Here is a 23,495-nt window from a genome sequence, read left to right as displayed (position 1 = left end):
ATATAAATGAGATGTCACTTTTCCCAATGGGAATAAAAAGCTTATTAAATTACCACCAAGGATGCACATGCCACTTGCTACTCGTGTGGTGCTTGTAAAAATTTATGTATTTATCTGTGAGTCACCTTCGTCATTGTTGGCTTCACTTTCCAGAATTCCCAGAATGAAAGAAGCTGCTTAGAATTATTCTGATGTAAGTCCCTCAACAACAGTTGATAAGCAGAAAGAAAAAAGAAACCTTATCTTTCCTATAACACGACCTTTCTCTTGTTCCATCCACTTCACCACATTTAACAAAGGTAAGTTTGGGTTTATATTTTTCCATTAATGTAGCAATTAATCAAATGAGTCACACAAAGTAAACATGTGCCAGTTCTGGGAAGAGAGATCTCATTTTGTAAGCTTATATGAGAAAATGATGCTGGAAGTCTTGCGAGACATTCTGATTTAACTCCTGGGTCTACCTTCAAAATACAGAGGTTATTTTAAATTCATATTTCACAATAGAATTTGCATTATAACAGTCACATTTTAATTGTATGCCATTTACAATTACTTGAGAAATAATAATGCTATGATGTCAAAATACGCTTTGAAAAAATCTGGAAGAAAATATACCAACTGTTAATAGCAGTTCTCTATCAGGGAAAGATAAAAGCAGACTTTTTCTTCCAATTTATTTATTAATTATATTACTTTTATTCTATGGGGAAAAACAGTAAAGACTGTAAAGTTAAAAAAAAAAATTGAGACATTAAAAGATGTTAGTTAACAAAGGACAAATTGTTCCCCTTCTTCTAATATCCAAATGTCTTTGAAGTTTGCACATCAGTAACAAAAATGCCATTCCACAGGTTCTTAATTTAGTCTGAAGTTTACTTTCTTTTTTTTTGTTTTTGAGATAGAGTCTCTCTCTATAGCCCAGGCTGGGGCACTGTGGCACGATCTCACCTCACTGCAACCACCGCCTCCTGGGTTCATGTGATTCTCCTGCCTCAGCCTCCACAGTAGCTGGGATTACAGGCACCCACCAACACACTCAGCTAATTTTTTGTACTTTTAGTAGGTTTCACCATGTTGACCAGACTTGTCTCAAACTCCTGACCTCACATGATCTGCTCACCTCAGCCTCCCAAAGTGCTGGGATTACAGGTGTGAGCCTTCACACCCAGCCTTAAGTCTACTTTCTTCATAGCCATGGAGAAGTTAATAAAGTGTTAATCTGAAACAGTTACTGTCACCCACACAAAGCGCTGGCATGAGCACCCGCCAGGAGCTCTGGGGATCAGGGACACTATTTCTATAGCAAAGTCAGTCCTGTCTGCAGCACCCACATCTGCAGAGGGGAAGGGATTTCTAGTGGCCTTAGATTTACTTTTTTTTTTTTCAGGGAATAAAAGAATGATCTAATCATTACTTATAAAAAGAGAAAACTATCCCATCATGTGAAATGTCTACCTTGGGCTGCTACATAAAAGCAAGGAAAGACAATCCACTGAATTAAAATTGCCAGCATCCATTAAGCACTTCCCACATGTGGGACTCCTCATTTAATCTTCACAGCAGATGCTTGGAGTAATATACTACTAGTCTACCTGCTTTACCTACAAGAATGCTGAGGCTCAGAAAGATTGCCCAAGATCAACTAGACTGTAAGTGGAATGGGAGCAATCCAGACAAACAAGCCTGTGTTTATATCCACTACTCCATCATGCTACCACATCAGTAATTTCAATGGCAACAGTTGAGGCTATATTTAGCGGACCAAAAAGGTATAGATATGAGTTTAATTTCTCCTACCTGAAGTTCCTCTACTGTCTAGCTTTTCACCTTAATTAGATACATTTCACAATCTGTCCATTATATTCTGGATTTCTGTCAAGCTAAACTTCAGTATCCAAGTGATTTTTTAAAGATATTTTGAGGTTGGGTGCAGTGGCTCACTCCTGTAATCCTGGCACTTTGGGAGGCCGACGCAGGTGGATCACTTGAGGTCAGGTGTTTGAGACCATCCTGGCCAACATGGTGAAACCCCGTTTCCACTAAAAATACAAAAATCAGCTGGGCGTGGTGGCACACGCTTATAGTTCCAGCTACTCGGGAGGCTGAGGCAAGAGAATCACTTAAACCCAGGAGACAGAAGTTGAAGTGAGCTGAGATTGTGCCACTGCACTCCAGCCTGGGCGACAGAGCAATACTCTGTCCCCCACAAAAAATAAAAAAGTAGATTTTGAAATAGTCTGGCCAGGCACAGCAGCTCATTCCTGTAATCCCAGCACTTTGGGAGGCCAAGGAAGGAAGACTGCTTGAGTCCAGGAGTTTGAGACCAGCCTGGGCAACATGGCAAAACCCCGTCTGTACTAAAAATACAAAAAAATTACCCAGGTGTGGTGACACGCATGTGTGGTCCCAGCTACTCGGGAAGCTGAGGTGGGAGAATTGCTTGAGCCTGGGAGGTTGAGGCTGCAGTGAACCAAGATTGCACCACTGCACTCCAGCCTGGGAGACAGAGCGAGATCCTGTCTCATATGTATATTTGAAATACTTTCATCATTAAGTAACCTTAATCATCCAAGTGTATAAAGATCCACATAAATGTTCAGAAAGTTGTATTAATGAAAACTGAGTAAACGGATGCTTAAATAGATTAAAAAACACCCTCTACCCAAAGGTTGAATCATATATCAAATGCATGCCTGACTAGAGAAGATATTGATGTCTGTGTGCCTTTTCATTTTAAACAATATTTACACAGTCCAGTGTTTCTCTGAACAAGACGCCTTGAGGCAGCCCATACATGAAAACCCCCATCACTATGGCAACTAGAAATGGCAATAATTACACAGTGATTCATCATGTATCCTGAATAAAGATTGTTTGTCAGGGACAGAGAAACAACTCACAGTCATGCTTCACTGAAAAGAACCCAGTTAAAGAATAACCTAGGTGGTGGTTGTTTTTAAGTTATTTATCAAATTTTATAATTTTTTTTTTTTTTTTTTTTTTGAGACACAGTTTCACTCTTGTTACCCAGGCTGGAGTGCAGTGGCATGATCTCGGCTCACTACAACATCTGCCTCCCAGTTTCAAGCGATTCTCCTGCCTCAGCCTCCCAAGTAGCTAGGATTATAGGCATGCGCCACCACGCCCAGCTAATTTTGCGTTTTTAGTAAAGACAGAGTTTCACCATGTTGGTCAGGCTGGTCTCAAATTCCTGACCTCACGTGAACCACCCACCTTGGCCTCCCAAAGTGCTAGGATTACAGGCGTGAGCCACCGAACCTGACCTAAATTTTTATAATTTTATGCTAGGACACCTATCTTAATATTAACTCCGGTTCAGACAGGTGGTTAATATGTTCCCTAAAGAAATGTTTGTGCCAGGGGCCGGGCGCGGTGGCTCATGCCTGTAATCCCAGCACTTTGGGAGGCCGAGGCGGGCGGATCACGAGGTCAGGAGATCAAGACCATCTTGGCTAACACGGTGAAACTCCATCTCTACTAAAAATACAAAAAAATTAGCCGAGCGTGGTGGTGGGCGCCTGTAGTCCCAGCTACTCAGGAGGCTGAGGCAGGAGAATGGCATGAACACGGGAGGCGGAGCTTGCAATGAGCGGAGATAGCGCCACTGTACTCCAGACTGGGCGACAAAGTGAGACTCTGTCTCAAAAAAAAAAAAAAAAAAGAAATGTTCAGGCCCAGCTGGGTGGCTCATGCCTATAATCCCAGCCCTTTGGGAGGCTGAGGCAGGCGGATCACCAGAGGTTGGGAAATCAAGACCAGCCTGGCAAACATGGTGAAACCCCTTTTGCACCAAAAATACAAAAATTAGCCAGGTGTGACGGCTCATGCCTGTAATCCCAGCTTCTCAGGAGGCTGAGGGACAAGAATTGTTTGAACCTGGGAATCGGAGGTTGCAGTGAGCCGAGATTGTGCCATGGCACTCCAGCCTGGGCAACAGAGTGAGACTGATGCAAAAAAAAAAAAAAAAAGAGAGAGACAGAGAAATGTTTATGCATTCACTTATTCAAGAAATTGTGCAGAATAGATGTCCTCTTCAGTAAGTGCCACACTAGGGGCATACAACTGTGAACAAGACAAGCAGGGCGTCTGCCTTACTGAGCTTCCAGAATGACTAATAAGTAAACATGCAATAAGGAGACAGTGTGACACACAGTCTGCTGCCTGACGTACAGGGTGCTCTTGGTAGGTGGGACACACGGGACTTCCCTACTGATGGTCAGCTGAGACCTGACACAGAAACACAACCTGGCCAAGTAGTCAGGGACATGTGTGAGCCACAGAGTGTTCCAGGCAGAAAGCATCAAGCATAGAGGGCTGGGGTATAGAAAGAGCAGGGCACATGAAGGAACTATTGTAGTTCTGAGTGGCTGAAACATGAAATTCTAGACACAGCAAAGGAAAGCAAAAGGGGATGGAGAATTAAGGTACACAGCATGAAGGGATTTGTGCCTAAATTATCAACAATGACAAAGGATGAACTACCGCACAGTACATCACAGACATAATGCGAAGTGAAAGAAGCTACACACGAAAGAGTACATACCATATGATTTGATTTATATGAAATCCAAAACTGCAAAACTAGTCAATGGTGATAGAGATCAAAAAATGAGAGAGGGTGCTGACTTTGAACAAGAAGTGAAAGGGATTTCTGGGGTGCTGAAGATGTTCCACATCTGTCTGGGCAGTGGTTAACCCGGTTATACATATGCACAAATTTATCAAGCTCACACTTATTATTTGCTCATGGTACCTTAAACAAGTTAATAAAAAGGATAAAAAAACCAAATGAGCAGAAGCAATAGTTAAATATCTAACAAAAGATTACCTCACATATAGAAAAATGATCTGTTTTTGCAAATCAAAGGAATCAATGATTTCTAGAGAAAATAAATAAAGAACTTTAAGACAAGGAAAACATTTTCTTTTTTTTTTTTTCTTTTCTTTTTTTTGAGATGAAGTTTCGCTCTTGTTGCCCAGGCTGGAGTGCAATGGCGCAATCTCTGCTCACCACAACCTCCACCTCCTGGGTTCAAGCAGTTCCCCTGCCTCAGTCTCCCGAGTAGCTGGGATTACAGGCATGCGCCACTACACCTGGCTAATTTTGTATTTTTAGTAGAGTCAGGGTTTCTCCATGTTGGTCAGGCTGGTCTTGAACTCCCGACCTCAGGTGATCCGCCTACCTCGGCCTCCCAAAGTGCTGGAATTACAGGCGTGAGCCACTGTGCCCAGTCAAAGAAAACATTTTCTAAATAAAGAAGAGTTTGGATTTGTGCCATGTGGATTTATAGATAGGTCTTAGTATGATATTATCCTTGTAGAAAAATCACATATACTCACATGCTATATGCATATAGTAAACATAACCATCAAATTAAGGCCAGGCGCAGTGGCTCACACCTGTAATCCCAGCACTTTGGGAGGCCAAGGCGGGCAGATCACCTGAGGTCGGGAGTTCGAGACCAGCCTGACTAACATGGAGAAATGCTGTCTCTATTAAAAATACAAAATCATCTGGGCGTGGTGGTGCATGCCTGTAATACCAGCTACTCTGGAGGCTGAGGCATGAGAATCGCTTGAACCCAAGAGCCAGAGGTTGCAGTGAGCCAATATTGTGCCATTGCACTCCAGCCTGGGCAATAAGAGCAAAACCCCGTCTCAAAAAAAAAAAAAAATTAAGATATAATATTACCTACCCTGAGGATAAAATCAGAGTAGGGAAACACAAGAGACTTCAACTGCACTGGTAAAGTTTTAAGCTGGGTGGAACATATGTGGACATCTGTTAGAGTATTCTTTATTCCTTTTTGTGCATATTATTTTCTTCCATAATTAAAAAGAAAAATTTGCAATGAGAAGCACTTAAAGAATGCTGTAGCAATCCAGGCATGAAATGATGGGGGCTTACCTACAGCAATGGCACCCAGGATGAAGGGAGGAGGACACAGTGGAAAGAGACCCGGAAAGTAAAGCAACAGTGTTTGGCAATTGCCCAAATATGGACATGAGGGAGAGGAAGGAGACAAGGCTTCCATGACACCACCTGAATGGATGGTGGTGTCATTTACAGAGATGGGATAACACAGAAAAATAAACAAGATTTCAGAGGGGGTAAGACAATAGTGAGTCTAATTTTTGACAGGGTGACTTTGAAATGTTTCCAAATGGAAATTTCCCAGAAACAGTCAAAACTACAGTCTTAACATGGGGAGTGAGAACTAGGTTAAGGATAGATTTGGGGGCCATCAAAAGAGTTGGTGATTTAAGCTACAGACCTGGACAAGGCTTCAGGATAAAATGGGGAGTGGGCTCAGAAGAGAGCTTAGGAGGGAACCTTGGGGCAACAGAGGAGTCACAAAGCAGACTGAGAGAAAGCAGCCCAAAGAGGCTGGGGGAGAACCACGAGTGCATAGTATCCTGACAGCTAGGAGAAAAAAACTTTCGTTCAAGGAGGAAGGTATGGTCACCAGGGCCAAATTTTGATGCAAGTTCAGGAGAGATAAGTACCAAAAGGTAACCACTAGAGTTGATACTCAGGCAGTCCTTGGTCTATTTCTGAGAAACTAGGGAAGTCAGAGTGGAATAAATGGAAAAATAGGGAGAAGGGAAATAGGGACATCAACTGTGGACTTCTTTTTCAGGAAGTCTGGGTCTGAAGAGAAGAAGAGAGGCAGGGAAGTAGAGAAGAGAGACAGGTTGCCGAGGGATTATTGGTTTGTTCACATTTTTCACAAGCCTGGATAGGCATAAGCATCTTTAAGTGATAGTGAAGGAAAGAAACAAAAGTATGACTATATGGATATATTCGAGTTCCCAGTAACGAAGAAATCACAAGTTTTTCATCAAGACAACCGCCTAGCCGGATACACACCTGTAATCCCAGCACTGGGAGGCCGAGGCGGGCGGATCACTTGAGGTCAGGAGTTCGAGACCAGCCTGCCCAACATAGTGAAACCCTGTCTACTAAAAAAATACAAGAAAAAAAAAAATTAGCTGGGGATGGTGGTGCGCACCCGTAGTCCCAGCTACTCGGGAGGCTGAGGCAGGAGAATCGCTTGAGCCCGGGAGCCAGAGGTTGCAGTGAGCCATGATCGCACCATAGCACTCCAGCCTGGGTGACACAGACTCTGTCTCAAAAACAAAACAAAACAAAAAAAAGACAACCACCTGGTTACAAATATACTTAAGTTATGTTAACACTCAATAACTGGTGAAATAAAGCATGAACTAGAAGAATTTTAAACCACAAAGCAACACATTATAGCAGAAAGAAAAATGGATCTTAAACGACTACTGTTAGAAAAGATCCTGCACAGCCCTCTCCCTTTCTATCATCCAATAATGCAAAGAAAGAATACGTTTCAGCATAATAGACAAGAAAAAATTAAGTTACTATTCAGTGGCTTTTGGTTCTATATACTACTCATTTTCTTGAGAAACAGCCTTTATTAAATTCTTACCAGCTTTGGGGTTTTCAGGATGCTTGTCTGGGTGACATTCCAGAGCTCTGACTTTAAATTCTGCCAGGATTTGTTCAACCTAAAACAAAAATCAGTGTTTAAAATAAGGTGTCATGCCAGGCGCAGTGGCTCACGCCTGTAATCTCAACACTTTGGGAGGCTGAGGCAAGCGGATCGCCAGGAATAAGACCAGCCTGGACAACAAAGCGAGATCCAGTCTCTACAAAATATAAAATAATTAGCTGGGCATGGTGACACATGCCAGTAGTCCCAGTTACTTGGAAGGCTAAGGCAGGAGGACCCCCTGAGCCCAGGAGTTCAAGGCTGCAGTGAGCTATGATGGCACCACTGCACTCCTGCCTGGGTAACACAGTAAGACCCTATCTCAAAAAAAAAAAAAAGGTCAAACTTAAATGTCATAAAGGAAGAAGTTGGGGCATCAATCCTCCCCAAAACAGCCATGATCAACCCAACTTTTTTTGATCCCTATATTTCTATTTTGACTTTTTCCTCTAAGAAATAATTTCCTCAATAATGAAATTCAGAAAGCATCCAATAAACACTCCTACTGAAATAGTTGTTGTGATGACAATTTAACTACTTAATTTAAATGATGGCCCAAGAGATCTATGAGCTCAAAATATTTAAATATCCAGGCCAGACGTGGTGGCTCACACCTGTCATCCCAGCACTTTGGGAGGCCGAGGCGGGCAGATTACAAGGTCAGGAGTTCGAGGCCAGCCTAGCCAACATGGTGAAACCCTGTCTCTACTAAAACTACAAAAATTAGCCAGATGTGGTAGCAGGTGCCTGTAATCGCAGCTACTCGGGAGGCTGAGGCAGGAGAATCGCTTGAACCTGGGAGGCAGAGGTTGCAGTGAGCCAAGATCACACCACTGCACTCCAGCCTGGATGACACAGTGAGACTCTGTCTCTAAATAAATAAATACATACATACATACATACATACATACATACCCAAAATGGTCAGGTAGGTTTCTCCTAGGAATATATAAAATATCCAAATTCTTCAAAGATGCTTAGCCACCATTACTCAAGGATAACTGTCTCTGAATTATAAGTTATAATTTATAAATTATATATTACAAAGCTCCTTCTTCCTGTCTTTTGGTCTCTTTTTTATTAATAATTTCAGAATTAAATGAAAAAGAACATAATCTAAACGTGATAATTTTATTACCAATTAGGAGCTTCATTAGAGATTTTGATTTGGAAAACAGAAACTCCAGCTCAAACTAAAATGAGATTTGAGCAGCATCAATGATTTGATTTGATTTCACTTACCCATCTAATCCCTATTATCATGAATTATTAAGACTTGGGTTTATTAATTGTAATTGCAATGACAGCAGCGGGAAACAATAGTGGTTATGTGGCTCTAGAATCTGACTGCTTGGTTTTATTTTATTTATTTTTGTTTTATGTATGTATGTATTTATTTATTTATTTATTTGAGACAGAGTCTCGCTCTGTCACCCAGTCTGGAGTGCAGTGGTGTGATCTCGGCTCACTGCAACCTCCACCTCCTGGCTTCAAGTGATTCTCCTGCCTCAGCCTCCCGAGTAGCTGGGATTACAGGTGCCCACCACCACATTAGCTGGGATTACAGGTGCCCACCACCACACCTGGCTAGTTTTGTATTTTTAGTAGAGATTTACTAGAGATTTAGTAGGGGTTTCACCATGTTGGCCAGGCTGGTCTCGAACTCCTGACCTTAGGTGATCCCCCGCCTCAGCCTCCCAAAGTGCTGGGATTATAGGCGTGAGCCACCGCACCTGGGCAGATGGCTTGGTTTGAAATCCCAGTTCTGCCACAAGGCTTTAGGCAAGTTACATAACATCCATGTGTCTAGGTTTACTCATCTTTACATCAGATGAATAATATAAGTAGAGCACTTAACACAAAACCTGATCATCATAAGAACTCAATAATAGTGGCTATTATTAAATATAGGTGGTTAAAGTCTAAAGTCATTCAGATAGTTACTAAAAAGAGCTGAGTTTTTTGTTAACTTAACAGTCAAACTTTGTTTTTTCTTTCCTTTTTTTTAATTTTCAGAGACAGTCTCGCTATGTTGCCCAGGCTGGAGTGCAGTGGCTATCCACGGGCACGATCCCACTACTGATCAACACAGGTGTTTTGACCTGCTCCATTTCCAACCTGGGCTGGTTCACCCCTCCTTAAGCAACCTGGTGGTCCCCCACTCCCAGGAGGTCACCATATTGATGCTGAACTTAGTGTGGACAGCCCGTCGGCGCAGCATGACAGCCCAGAACTCCTGGGCTCAAGTGATCCTCTTGGTTCAGCCTCCCAAGCAGCTGGGATTACGGGCATGTGTCACCATGCCCTATGGCCAAATTCATCAGGCTTAGGAAATTACCATGGGGTTCCATATTTACTAACCACTAATTAGTGAAAACAAATTAGCTCTTGTTTGAGAAATTAAATCTCAAGCACCTCAGCTGAATATTGTCAAAAGATTCATGGTAGAAACATATTTTTATCAGTTCCATGTCATCATTAGTCAACTCGCATAAGGAATGTCTTCACTTTTACAATCAAAGTCAGACTGTATTAGATAGGCATATGTATAAAACCCAGACTAATAACTATTATTTTCTTTGTTAAACTTCTGAGAACACCTATGAATAATAGGAAAAGATGACTTCCTGTTAGGAACTATAATTAACTATGTGTTTCCTCTTTCTGGGTGCTGTCTTCAACCATCAGTCACCATAACCTGCTTATATAACAAATAAAACTGAGAATTAGACTTGTTTTTAAATTTTAAATTATTAAATATTCTATAGAGTGTAGTAGTAAGCATTTTTAAATTAGTAAGTCATTTATAAATACTTACAAACTCTCTTTGAAAAACATTCTATCACTACAGAAAAAAAGTGAAAAAATCAAAATCCTTTTATTCCTCATTCAAGGAATATACCCAGGAGAACACGTTATATCCTTGAAGACATACTTTTTTTTTTTTTTTTTTTTTTTTTGAGTCAGCATCTTGTTCTGTCACCCAGGCTGGAGTGCAGTGGCGCCATTTTGGTTCACTGCAACCTCCACCTCCTGAGCTCAGGCAATCCTCCCACCTCAGCCTCCCAAAAAGCTGGGACTACAGACATGGGCAACCACACCCAGCTAATTTTGTATGTTTTGTAGAGATGGGGTTTTACCATGTTGTCCACTCCTGGGCCCAAGCAATCCGCCTGCCTTGGCTTCCCAAAGTGCTGGGATTATAGGCATGAGTCACCACACCTGGCCTAAAGATGCACTTTTAATGCATTTACATATATGCATATGTATATACATCTTAGGGCTTTTAAATAATATAAATAGATAAAATTATACCTATATATCAAAGGTAGAAAGTTTTGGGGTTTTATTGTTGCTGCTGTTTTATTTTTTAATTTCTATCCCACTAGAAAACATTCTGGGCTTGGTGCAGTGGCTCACGCCTATAATCCCTGCACTTTGGGAGGCTGAGGTGGGTGGACCACTTGAGGTCAGGAGTTCAAAACCAGCCTGGCCAACATGGTGAAACTCTGTCTCTACTAAAAATACAAAAATTAGCTGGGCATGGTGGCATGAGCCTGTAATCCCAGCTACTCGGGAGGCTGGGGTAGGAAAATTCCTTAAGCCCAGGAGGTGGAGATTGCAGTGAGCCGAGATTTTGACACACTCTAGCCTGGGTGACAGAGCAGGGCTCTGTCTCAAAAAAAAAAAAAAAAAAAAAATTCTGGGCTGGGCACAGTGGCTCATGCCTGTAATCCCAGCACTTTGGGAGGCCGAGGTGGGTGGATCACCTGAGGTCAGGAGTTAGAGACCAGCCTGACCAACATGGTGAAATCTTATCTCTACTAAAATGTAAAAATTAGCCAGGCGTGGTAACGGCCGCCTGTAATCTCAGCTACTCAGGAGGCTGAGGTTGGAGAATTGCTTGAACCCAGGAGGCAGAGGGTGCAGTGAGCCGAGATCATGCCATTGCACTTCAGCCTGGGCAACAAGAGTGGAACTCCATCTCAAAAAAAAAAATTCCAGTATTTAGTACATGGAAGCAAATGTGTCAAAATGGTTGATTATCAGTTTGTTTACATGCATGATTGTTATTTTCTTCCTTATATTTTCTAGGTTTTAACAAATTCATATTTTAAAAAATTAAGAAAGTCTTTTTCTTTCTTATTTTTCATAGCTTTACTATCATAAAGTTTATTACAAAGCTCCCACAGAGCTGGCTTTATGTAAACTGGTAAAGTGGGTTAGTTTATCTTGAACACATTGTATTTATCTTCTGGTCTCCCTACTCCATGTGCCCACTGCCAAGTACAGTCTGTTGGAGCTGACGCCCTCCATGTCAAGGTCCACCAAATCCTGCCTTCCTGACCCAAGTCCAGTAGTCTGCAAAACTGCCTACCCTGTTGTCCTGTAAACATACAAAAAATGTTCAACTTTACTCGTAATCAAATAAATCAAAATATACAAAGGATGGTAATCACCAGTGTTACTGAGAGTGCAAAGAAATGAACATTCATGCTCTCCTGGTGGGGACGTAAATAGGTATAGACTTTCTTGAAAAAAACTGAGACATGTATGTTTGTATGTGTGTGTGTATATATGTGTGTGTCTATATATATATAGATATATGTGTGTATTTATCTCTGTATATGTAGATCAGCTCCATGTCATCCTTAGCCAACTGTCATAAGAAATGTCTTCACTTTTACAGTCAAAGTCAGGCTGTATTAGATAGGCATATGTATAAAACCCAGACTAATAACTCTATTATTTTCTTTGTTAAACTTCTGAGAACACCTTCGAATAATAGGAAAAGATGACTTCCTGTTAAGAACTGTAATTAACTATGTGTTTCCTCCTTCTGGGTGCTGTCTTTAACCATTACTCACTATAACCTGCTTATCTAACAAATAAAACAGAGAATTAGACTTGTTTTTAAATTTTAAAGTGTTAAATATTCTATTTTCTATCTCTCTGTATATAGATACACACACGTATATGAAGAGCCTTTATTTCCTAGTCTTTGATTCAACAATTCCAATTTTACGAATTTGTCTAAGGAGATAATCAGAGGTAAGAAAAGAATAGCTGTAAGAAGGTCCAAGAATAAAATATAAATTTTAAACAAAAACCTAGGATAGAGCAGGAGCACCATTAACTCAGACAAACACTGCCACTTTAAATTCCAGCTCCCTTTCTAGCCTCATGCATTTCAAGGAAATCACTTCTCTTCGAACTGCAAGTAGCCAGAAAGAGCAGACAGTAAAACACAAATAAGACAGCTCAGGCACAGAGGGAGGTGGGGGAAAGTCTCTGGAGTAGCTGCCAAACTTCACCCTCATACAATAGACCCCAGTAAAACAGTGGGCCTTAATAAGCACATTCCTTTCTCTTCAGGTGTACCAAGATAGGGAAGCAAAAAGCAGACTCGAGGGGTATGCCTGCAGCTGCAGAAAGACGAATGGAAACAGACACACAACTCTCCTTCCCAGATAAGCACAACAAAGAGACAGAGAAGCAGTCCAACCCTCTGATAAACTCTCCCACCCTGAATCCTTAAAAACTCTTAGTCTGTAAGAGAGTGCGTCTCTAACCTAACTCAGCCAGCCGCCCCTCTCAGGTTTATTCAAAATAAACCTGTCAGGCCGGGCGCGGTGGCTCACGCCTGTAATCCCAGCACTTTGGGAGGCCGAGGCGGGTGGATCACGAGGTCAGGAGATCGAGACCATCCTGGCTAACACAGTGAAACCCTGTCTCTACTGAAAATACAAAAAATTAGCCGGGCGCGATGGCCGGCGCCTATAGTCCCAGCTACTCGGGAGGCTGAGGCAGGAGAATGGGGTGAACCCCGGAGGCGGAGCTTGCAGTGAGCCGAGATTGCACCACTGCACTCCAGCCTGGGGGACAGAGCGAGACTCCATCTCAAAAAAACAAAAAATAAAAATAAATAAATAAACCTGTCCCTGTTGACTGTCGAGCCGCCCTTCGTGTTTCTCTCCTCTTTCTTTAATTCTTACAATCTATATGTCCAATAATAGGATATTTGTTAGAGTTGATTGTAATGTAACTGTAAGTTAGAACACTTCAGTCATTTAAAAAATTATCTTGTCATAAAAGATTTTTAACAACCTGAGAAAATTTAAATATTTCTATGAGAAAAGGTAAGATATTACGTGCAATATATTATGTTATACTGCATATAATATATAACTATTATGTGCAATTTAAATCCACATCTTATCTCAAAAGGGATTATGTAACATGCATGTATATAATAATGATAATTATTATTATTTTAAATTTATTGACCTGGGTGCAGTGGCTCACACCTGTAATCCAGCACTTTGGGATGCTGAAGCGGGCAGATCACCTGAGGTCAGGAGTTCAAGACCAGCCTGGTCAATTGCCAAATGGCAAAACCCTGTCTCTACTAAAAATAAAAAAATAGCCTGGCATGGCCTGTAGTCCCAGCTACTTGGGAGGCTAAGACACAAGAATCGCTTGATCCTGGGAGGCAGAGGTTGCAGTGAGCTGAGATCGCGCCACTGCACTCCAGCCTGAGTGACAGAGCAAGACGGTCTCAAAAAATATTGATACTTAATATGTGGCAGGCACTTTTCTAAGCACTTTACATAGAGTGTTTCATTTAATTCCCACAACGGTATGAGGTTAATACTAACATTATTCTCATTTTGCAGATTAGGAAATCAAGACATAGAAAAATTAAGGAATTTTCCCAACGTCACACAGCTAATAAGTAGCACATCTAGGAACTGAACCCATGTAGTCTGATTCCAAATACATACAAAAATACTCATATAAATACATACACATAGGCCAGGCGTGGTGGCTCACGCCTGTTATCACAACACTTTGGGAGGTCAAGGTGGGCAGATCATGAGGTCAGGAATTCGAGACTACCCTGACCAACATGGTGAAACCTCATCTCTACTAAAGATACAAAAAATTAGCTGGGCATGGTAGCACATGCCTGTAGTCCCAGCTACTTGGGAGGCTGAGATAGGAGAATTGCTTGAACCCGGGAGGTGGAGGTTGCAGTGAGCTGAGATCGCACCATTGCACTCCAGCCTGGACCACAGGGTAAGAATCCATCTCAAAAATACATACATACATACATACACACACACATATGCATTTACTTATTTATATACATATACAGATATAGCATATATGCACAGATAATTAACCTGTATAAGTCATACTCCAAAATGTTAAACACGTAGGTTAACATTTTTATTTGTGCTTTCTTTGTATTCCACATTTCCTTATTGAACATATATTAATTTTAGAACTTAAATTTAAAACTTAGAAACTTATCTTTTCCATATTCTGCAGCAAAGTATTTTTGTCTAAGCAAGGAAATACTCCAGTGTGCTGTGGAGACTAATCCAATTCCCACTTGGATGAATCTTCTCCAAGATTTCCTAGCCATAGAAATGCCCTGTCTCTCCCACCATGCATTAAAATTATGGCCAAGTAGGAAAGCCATTTCAAGTCCCATCTCTTTCTGAAATCTATTCAGATAGTCTTTCTTTAATTTCTGCTGCACTTATAGAACAGTACACAGCACAATATTTAATTGTTCTCAAATTGTTTCCTGTGTATTAGCTTTGGCTCCTCAATTGGATACCAGGTTCTTTATACATTAGCACCATGTCTCACCTTTTTAATACTGATTTAATTGATATATATTATTTTCACTCGGTTTAAAACTAGATTTTTCCCACAAAATTCCAGATACTAGCAATATCTCTTAAATGAATGAGAGATCCTCCTACATCATTCTAATCAAATGATAATTAATTAAGACATGAGAAATAGAAACAATTTGAGACACAAAATAAATAATGGTAATATTTGGGTTATAACACTTAAAATACAGTAGCTATTAATTGATAGTGATAAAAACTAAGCCGAATAAACAAATAAATGTGGGAGAAGGGATAGCTTTTCCTTACTGAAGAATTTCCTTACTGTAGAATACTAATAAATGTAACATTAATGAGAAAAAGAAAGTCACCATTAGGCAAACACCATAGTAGTAATTGTTACAGGCAAGATCCACCAAAGGATGCTAAACTTAGTGAGTAAAAGTTTGAGGAGAAACAGTACAGTCTCAAAGTATCTTCCCCAAGATATTTGTTAATTACAAAAGGAAAAATAACAACCCTACCTGGAAAAACCTAGCAGAAAACACCTGACAGATATCACCTTAACGAAGTGCTCAAGGTCAGTAAGGCACATCCATATCATGCACCCCCACATGAGATACTAAGAAAGGCACAACATCACTTCTGAGTTCTTTCCAAAAATGCACAACCTTAATCTAATCATGAGAAAATATCAAACAAAGTCAAATTAAGGGACATTCTACAAAATAACTGACCAGTATTCTTCAAAGTGTCCAGGTCATGAAAGACAAAGAAGGTAGAAGAAAGCATCAGATTGGAGGTCACTAAGGGAACAAGACAACAAAGCGTAATAAGGGATCCTGGCTTGGATCCCAGAACAGAAAAAGGGCATTAGCAGGAAAACTGATGAAATTAGATAAGACTTATAATTTAGATCAGGGATTAACTGACTCTGGCCTGCTGCTACTTGTTTTTTAATTAAAGCTTTATTGGAAGACAGCCAAGATCATTCACTTACATATCGTCTATGGCTGTTTTCTCCAATGGCAGAGCTGAGCAGTTAGGACAGAGACTGTAAAGCCTGCAAAGCCTAAAATATTTGCTATCTCAGGATCAGCACCAGGGGAGGCAAGCAGGACACCTAGGTTTAAGGAAATATCCTCTCTCTCTCCCCCTCTCCCTCTCCCTCTCCCTCTCCCTCTCTCTCTCTCTCTCTCTCTCTCTCAAATTTTTGTATGTGTACAACCCTAAATGTTAGTGCCTCCTTAAATTTTGCATCCTACACACCCTACTTGCCTTATTCTAGTCTTGACTCTATCTGGTCCTTTACAAAAAAATGTTTGCTGGACCGTGGTAGGGTTAATTGTAGCAATGTTAATTTTCTGATTTTTTGGTGGTTTGTGCTTGTGGTCAGCGGCTGCGTCACTCTCTGGCAAAGATGTGCAGTTGTTGGCCGTGACCTCTGGGCTGGGATGATCCATGCTCTCGGTAGAGGCAGGGAAGCCCAGTCAGAACCATGGCCAGTACAATGGTAGCAGCTGGACCAACCATTGCTGCTGCAGGATTTGCAGGCCGTTATGTTTTGCAAGTCATGGAGCACATGGAGCCTCAAGAAAAACAAGTTTTTCAAAGTCTACCAAAATCTGCCTTCAGTGGTGGCTATTACTGAGGTGAGTTTGAACCCAAAATGACAAAACAAGAAGGAGCATTAATACCAAGGGTAAGCCCTACTGCCAATAAAGGGAAAATAAGAGATGCTCATTAATAAATTATACTCTTTTTTTTTTTTTTTGGAGACAGAGTCTTGCAATGTCACCCAGGCTGGAGTACAGTGGCGCAATCTCGGCTCACTGCAAGCTCCGCCTTCCAGGTTCACACCATTCTCCTGCCTCAGCCTCCCGAGTAGTTGGGACTACAGGCGCCCGCTACCACGCCCGGCTAATTTTTTTGTATTTTTAGTAGAGATAGGGTTTCACTGCATTAGCCAGGATGGTCTCGATCTCCTGACCTCGTGATCCGCCCGTCTCGGCCTCCCAAAGTGCTGGGATTACAGGTGTGAGCCACCGCGCCCTGCAATAAATTATACTCTTAAATCATAGCAGTCAAAATCAGTGAAGCTAGAGATTTACTAGAAGGTCAAGCTAAAAAATGAAGTAAATGTATGATGAATTTTAAGTTCATTTTAGTTTATGTATATGAGTACCAAGTTTTTATAATAAAATGCCTCAGAGCTACAATTTTTTTTTAATTTCTGATTTTGATCATTGTACTTTCATTAGGTATGATGCTAACATAAAGGGAAGCTGGGTTAAGGGTATATAGGAACTCTGTACTATTTTTACAACTTTTCTGTAAGTCAAAAATTACTGCAAAATAAAACATCTTTAAAATAATGCAAACTCAAGGATAGGATAAGTGTACTAAGTTCCAAGTGCACAGTAACACTGTGGGGGCCAAAACAACAGCCACAACCACAACCACAACAACTTAGCACTCTGCACCAGGCACTGCTCAAAGTACTTTATATATCATATATTATTTAATCCCCACAACTCTGTGAGGTGGGTACTATTTACTCCCATTTACAGGTTAGAAAACTGAGGCATAGAGGCTGGGCACGGTGGCTCACACCTGTAATCCCAACACTTTGGGAGGCCAAGGCGGGCAGATCATTTGAGGTCGGGAGTTTGAGATCAGCCTGGAAAACACGGTGAAAGCTCATCTGTACAAAAATACAAAAATTAGCTGGGTGTGGTGGCATGCACCTATAATCCCTGCTACTCAGAAGGCTGAAGCAGGAGAATCGAATATATAACTTTAATCAATTTCCAGCACAAACTTGAAATTGTAAGAACTATATACCGAAGCAAAAGTATTACATGGGTGTCTCAATTCAATTGTGATAAGTAAAATTAAAATATCAAATTGTTTTGAAATTATAACAGCTAAAATGCTTTTGGGCATGATGAGTTCTGGTTAATTTTAGAGCATCAAATGAAGGAATACCTGAAATAAAGGCAATCTATCCAATATAAATCAAGTAAAGGAAATGTCATATTAGTAAAAAGTGTCATAAAAATATTTTTTTAATGAGAAGCATACCTATAAAAAGAAGAGAAAAGCCAGGCGCGGAGGCTCACGCCTATAATCCCAGCACTTTAGGAGGCCAAGGTAGGCAGATCACGAGGTCAAGAGATTGAGACCATCCTGGCCAACACAGTGAAACCCCGTCTCTACTAAAAATATGAAAATTAGCTAGGCATGGTGGCATGTGCCTATAGTCCCAGCTACTCAGGAGGCTGAGGCAGGAGAATCGCTTGAACCCAGGAGGTAGAGGTTGCAGAGACCTGAGATTATGCCACTGCGCTCCAGCCTGGCAACAGAGCGAGACTCCATCTAAAAAAAAAAAAAAAAAAAGAGAGAGAAAAAATGATATATATATACAAAGAAGTGACAATATTATGACAAATATTTCGTTAAAAATAAATAATTGTTATCTAAATATGATATGCTATTGAAAGACTAGTAAAATACATCCAGTAAAAGGAAAATTGAGACAAGGAAGTATGACTCCACCTGGTAACCACATTTTGAATATTACACATTAACAATGAGATTATTTTCTGTTAGGCTGTCCAGAATGAATCCTCCTTCTATGTAGACTGAAAAGACAATAGCAAAACTTCAAAATACTGACTATGCGGCCATAAAAAAGAATGAGTTCATGTCCTTTGCAGGGACATGGATGAAGCTGGAAACCATCATTCTCAGCAAACTAACACAGGAACAGAAAACCAAACACGACATGTTCTGTCTCATAAGTGGGAGTTGAACAATGAGAACACATGGACACAGGGAGGGGAACATCACACACCAGGGCCTGTCGCTGGGGTGGGGAGCAAGGGAAAGGACAGTATTAGGACAAATACCTAATGTTTGCGAGGCTTAAAACCTAGATGTTGGGTTGATATGTGCAGCAAACCACCAAGGCACATGTATACCTGTGTAACAAACCTGCACATTCTGCACATGTATCCCAGAACTTAAAGTAAAATTAAAAAAAATAAATAAATAAAAGACTGACTAAATAGGTCACAAGATAAGGGAGATATAATGACCCTTACTTTATAGGCTAGCATGTATTTTTTTAAATCTAAATCGTGAGCCTTATCAAGTTAAATTATATTCCTTTGATTTTAAAGTATTCCTTCAAAAATCGTTTGATAATAGTATAATTTCAACTGTGAAACACATGGTAAAAATGGTAATAAGCTTTCTCAATTGCTATAAGCAAATCACCACCAACATAAACAAGGGTAACACATTCTTGAGAAGAACTATGCAACTGAAAGACCATTATAAGCTATTATGGGGGCGGGGCAGTTTTTTTAATTTCAACGTGTCTAAGATAACTTCCTCAGCATGGCAAAAACAGAGATTTTAATCCTTTGTATCCAATAATGCATTCTATTCTTAAAACAAACCTAAGTACATTTTACTAATGAACTATGCCTTTATGAAACAACAATAAATATAAAAACATTTTGCTTTAAAATGTTAATTTTACTACTTAGATTTTAATAAAAATAAATAAAATAAAATATATTAATTATAAAACATAAATATATCCTAATAACATGATTTAATAATATATAATTTAATAATGAGTATATTTTATATTAATCTCAACATTATTTGAAATATTCAAAAATTTGAAATAAATAAAATATTTAACAATAAGAGAATAATTCAGCTGTGGTAACACAGTAAAATAAAATATTTTGCAACCACTAAGAAGTGTACAAGGGAAGTTTAATAGCATGGAAAAGTCCTTGTTATAATATAAATGGGTAAAAAGCAGGAATCAACAAGTACATATAATATCCTCCCAAACATGTCTTTAAAGAATATCCATAGAAAGAAGACTGGAGATTAATATGCCAAAATATCAATAGTGTTATCCTTGGGAGAGGGAATTATAAATTATTTTTCCATAATTTAAAAAACCTCTACAACCTTTATAATTGTTTATTGGGAACGTTAAAAATTTTGTTTTCTTACAGATCCAGTGAACAGCTACAGAGGTTCCACACATTTTGTTTCAGAAGCCACCCTTTCAAGAAGCAATTTCTGTCACACAATTTGAAATATTAACATAAAAGGACGCTTCTTGGTTTATATTTTGACTGCTCACATAGGAGTACACATTTTAATAAAATATATTAAAATCCCTAATTTTATAAGAAATTTCATTTCACCTCAATTATGAGTCACCATGATAAAGGTATAGCTTATGTATAGTGTGAAACACTGCCATCAGAAATTACAATAAAATTTTAAATATTTATTTTTAATATACTGTATTGTGAAACAGAGCATATGGCCATGTGCCAGAATATACACATTTAATCAGAAGCTTCCATAAAATTCCCATAGGACACTATTCAAGTAAAAACCCAACATACATTTAAATTCTTAACTTTCTCTGAGCCAAAAGTGCTTTAAAACAATACAAGGTTAGGTTTGTAGGCAATGTGACCAAAAATTCAAAGTTAAAACCTTAAATAAAAACTTGAAATACTATTGTGAAAAAGAATACTGTTGTGATAAAAACATTATCCACTGTCTTACCGAAGATAGTTCATCACATCCCAGTAATGTGTAGTAATCTTCAGTATCTTCTGACCTGTAATTCAGTATTGCATCCATTTAGATGACTTAATCAGTCCTCCTTCCCTCGGAAACAAGAGGCACAGTGAGCTTCAAATTAACAGGAAGAAACTCTTTAAATCTGAATTAGAGCAGCACGTTCCAAATAGCAACAACTAGCTTTAAGACTGGCCACAGTCAATACAGCAGATGTCATCCTAGACCTTTGTAAACTCTGCCTCTCATTGGCTGTTTACAGAGAAGAAAAGAATAGTCCACGTGTCTATTATTGCAGTGCTGCCTGGGATCTGTAGTTTGAGTTTATATAAGAGATGTACCTGAACCATTTGTGTTATGAGTTAATAAAGACTGTCTATTTTCAGAAACTTGCCACATTAGCTACCTCTCCATCTCCTATATATTTTTGTCTCTACCCTTTAAAAAAAAAGAAAAAGAAAAAGAAAATTTGAAGCAATGTGGTAAAATCTTAGGATGTGTTAATAAGGATAGTGGGAGCCTTTCTGAGTGTTTAAAATATTTCATTTTATTTATTTATTTATTTTCAGACAAGGTCTCACTCTGTCGCCCAGGCTGGAGTGCAGTGGTGCGATCTCAGCTCACTGCAATCCCCGTCTCCCCACCTCAAGCGATCCTCCCACCTCAGCCTCCCGAATAGCTGGGACCACAGGCACATAGCACCATGTCCGGCTCATTTTTGGTTTTTGTTTTGCTTTGTTTTAAGAGAAGGGGGTTTTGCCATGTTACCCAGCCTGGTCTCGAACTCATGAGTTCAAAGCTATCTGCCTGCTTTGGCCTCCCAATGTGCTGGGATTACAGGCGTGAGCCACGGCGCCCGGCCAATAACACAGTCTTGATTTTTATGGAGCTTACGTTCTGACAAAGGAAGACAGCTGAAAAACATTTAAAAAAAAAAAACAGGATCATTTAAAATAGCGATTTGTAGGCCGGGCATGGTGGCCCACACCTGTAATCCCAGCTCCTTGGGAGGCTGAGGCAGAAGAATCGCTTGAACTCAGAAAGAATCACTTCGCTTGGGAGGCGAAGGTTGCAGTGAGCCGAGATGGTGCCACTGCACTCCAGACTGGGTGACAGAGCAAGACTCCGTCTCAAAAAATAAAATAATAAAATAGTGATTTATACTGTAGAGAAAATAAAATAGGACAATGAGAAGAACTATATGATAACTCAGGTCAGATGGCTGTGCCCGCCTCTCCTGGGTTGGTTCTCCAGACTCAGGAGTGTCTCTGGTCTGAGGTGGGTCCAAGCAATTTATGTTTCAGTTCATTTTGGCCCTAAGAAACACAGCTCAGGTCTGGGATTTAGAGAAAAAGGTGAGTGGTCAGGGACACAACACTTTAACTGCCTTAACACTTTCTTTGTTTCCTTTTTCAGAGAGACAGGATCTCGCCGTATTGCCCAGATTGATCTTAAACTCCTAGACTCAAGTGATCCTCCCACTTTGGCCACCCAAAGTGCTGCGATTACAGATGTGAGCCAACATGCCTGGCCTTAACACTTTGAATTCCCCCATCTTAGGGGAAAAAATAGTTTTTCTTTTAGCCCACCTATACACATCTTTTTAAAGGTTTATTTCTGAAGAGAAGCAAGAAAAAGTACTGAAGCATCATTTTTACTAATCCTTCATTGTACATGCTATCTTGCTAAAAGTTCTATATAGAATTTTAAGGCCAGGCACGGTAGCTCACACCATAATCCCAGCACTTTGGGAGACCAAGGCAGGCGGATCAGAAGGTCGGGAGTTTGAGACCAGCCTGACCAACATGGTGAAACCCTGTCTCTACTAAAAATACAAAAATTAGCCAGGCGTGGTGGCATGCACCTGTAGTCCCAGCTACTCAGGAGGATGAGGCAGGAGAATTGTTTGAATCTGGGAGGTGGAGGTTGCAGTGAGCAAAGATCGTGCCAGTGGACTCCAGCCTCGGCGACAGAGCAAGTCTCCATCTCAAAAAAAAAAAGAATTTTAAAGTACAATTAATTTTGTTTTGGAAATTTCACTACATCCTTTAAGGTATTTGAAGTTCTATTTGTATGTCACAATATCTTGATCTAAATCACCGATAAATGGCCTTTTAATGATGTGAAGTTGCCATGGTGGAATGCAATGGTGGTTCCTCAAAAAATTAAACATAGAATGACCATGTGACCCCACAATTCCACTTCTGGGTAAATACACAAAAGAATTGAAAGCAGGAATTTGAAAAGATATTTATATACTCATGTTCATCAAGGCATTAGTCACGATAGCCAAAAAGTAGAGGCAATGCAAGTGTCCATCAATGGATGAATAAACAAATAGAATGTTAGAGCTGGGCATGGGGGCTCATGCCTGTAATCCAAGAACTTTGGGAGGCTGAGGCAGGCAGATCACTTGAGGCCAGGAGTTCAAGACCAGCCTGGCCAACATGGCGAAACTTCATCTCTACTGACAATACAAAAAAGTTAGCTGGGTGTGGTGGCACATGCCTGTTATTTCAGCTACGTAGGAGGCTGAGGCACGAGAATTGCTTGAACCCAGGAGGTGGAGGCTGCAATGAGCTGAGATTGCACTCCAGCCTGGGTGACAGAGCAAGATCTTGTCTAAAACAAACAAACAAAAAAGTATAGTATTGGCCAGGTGCAGTGGCTC

At 40.2% G+C, this 23,495-nt stretch overlaps 1 protein-coding gene across 1 annotated transcript in view; it reads right to left on the bottom strand.

Moving 5' to 3' along the window:
- Nucleotides 1–21,064, bottom strand: part of DNAJC12 (DnaJ heat shock protein family (Hsp40) member C12) — a 42,950-nt gene extending 21,886 nt beyond the window's left edge. Inside the window, exons 1-2 of the mRNA XM_007963296.3 lie at nt 20,810–21,064; nt 7,485–7,563 (exon numbers count right to left, since the gene is read on the bottom strand). Of these exons, the coding sequence (XP_007961487.2) occupies nt 7,485–7,563; nt 20,810–20,887 (157 nt within the window). The 5' untranslated portion in view covers nt 20,888–21,064. The remainder of the gene's footprint in view (nt 1–7,484; nt 7,564–20,809) is intronic.
- Between the last annotated feature and the right edge of the window lie 2,431 nt (nt 21,065–23,495).

This window comes from Chlorocebus sabaeus, chromosome 9 (assembly GCF_047675955.1).
Source record: "Chlorocebus sabaeus isolate Y175 chromosome 9, mChlSab1.0.hap1, whole genome shotgun sequence".
In the NCBI taxonomy this organism is placed as follows: domain Eukaryota; kingdom Metazoa; phylum Chordata; class Mammalia; order Primates; family Cercopithecidae; genus Chlorocebus; species Chlorocebus sabaeus.
Note: the sequence above shows the minus strand (reverse complement) of the source record. Positions and strands in the feature narration are given on the sequence as shown.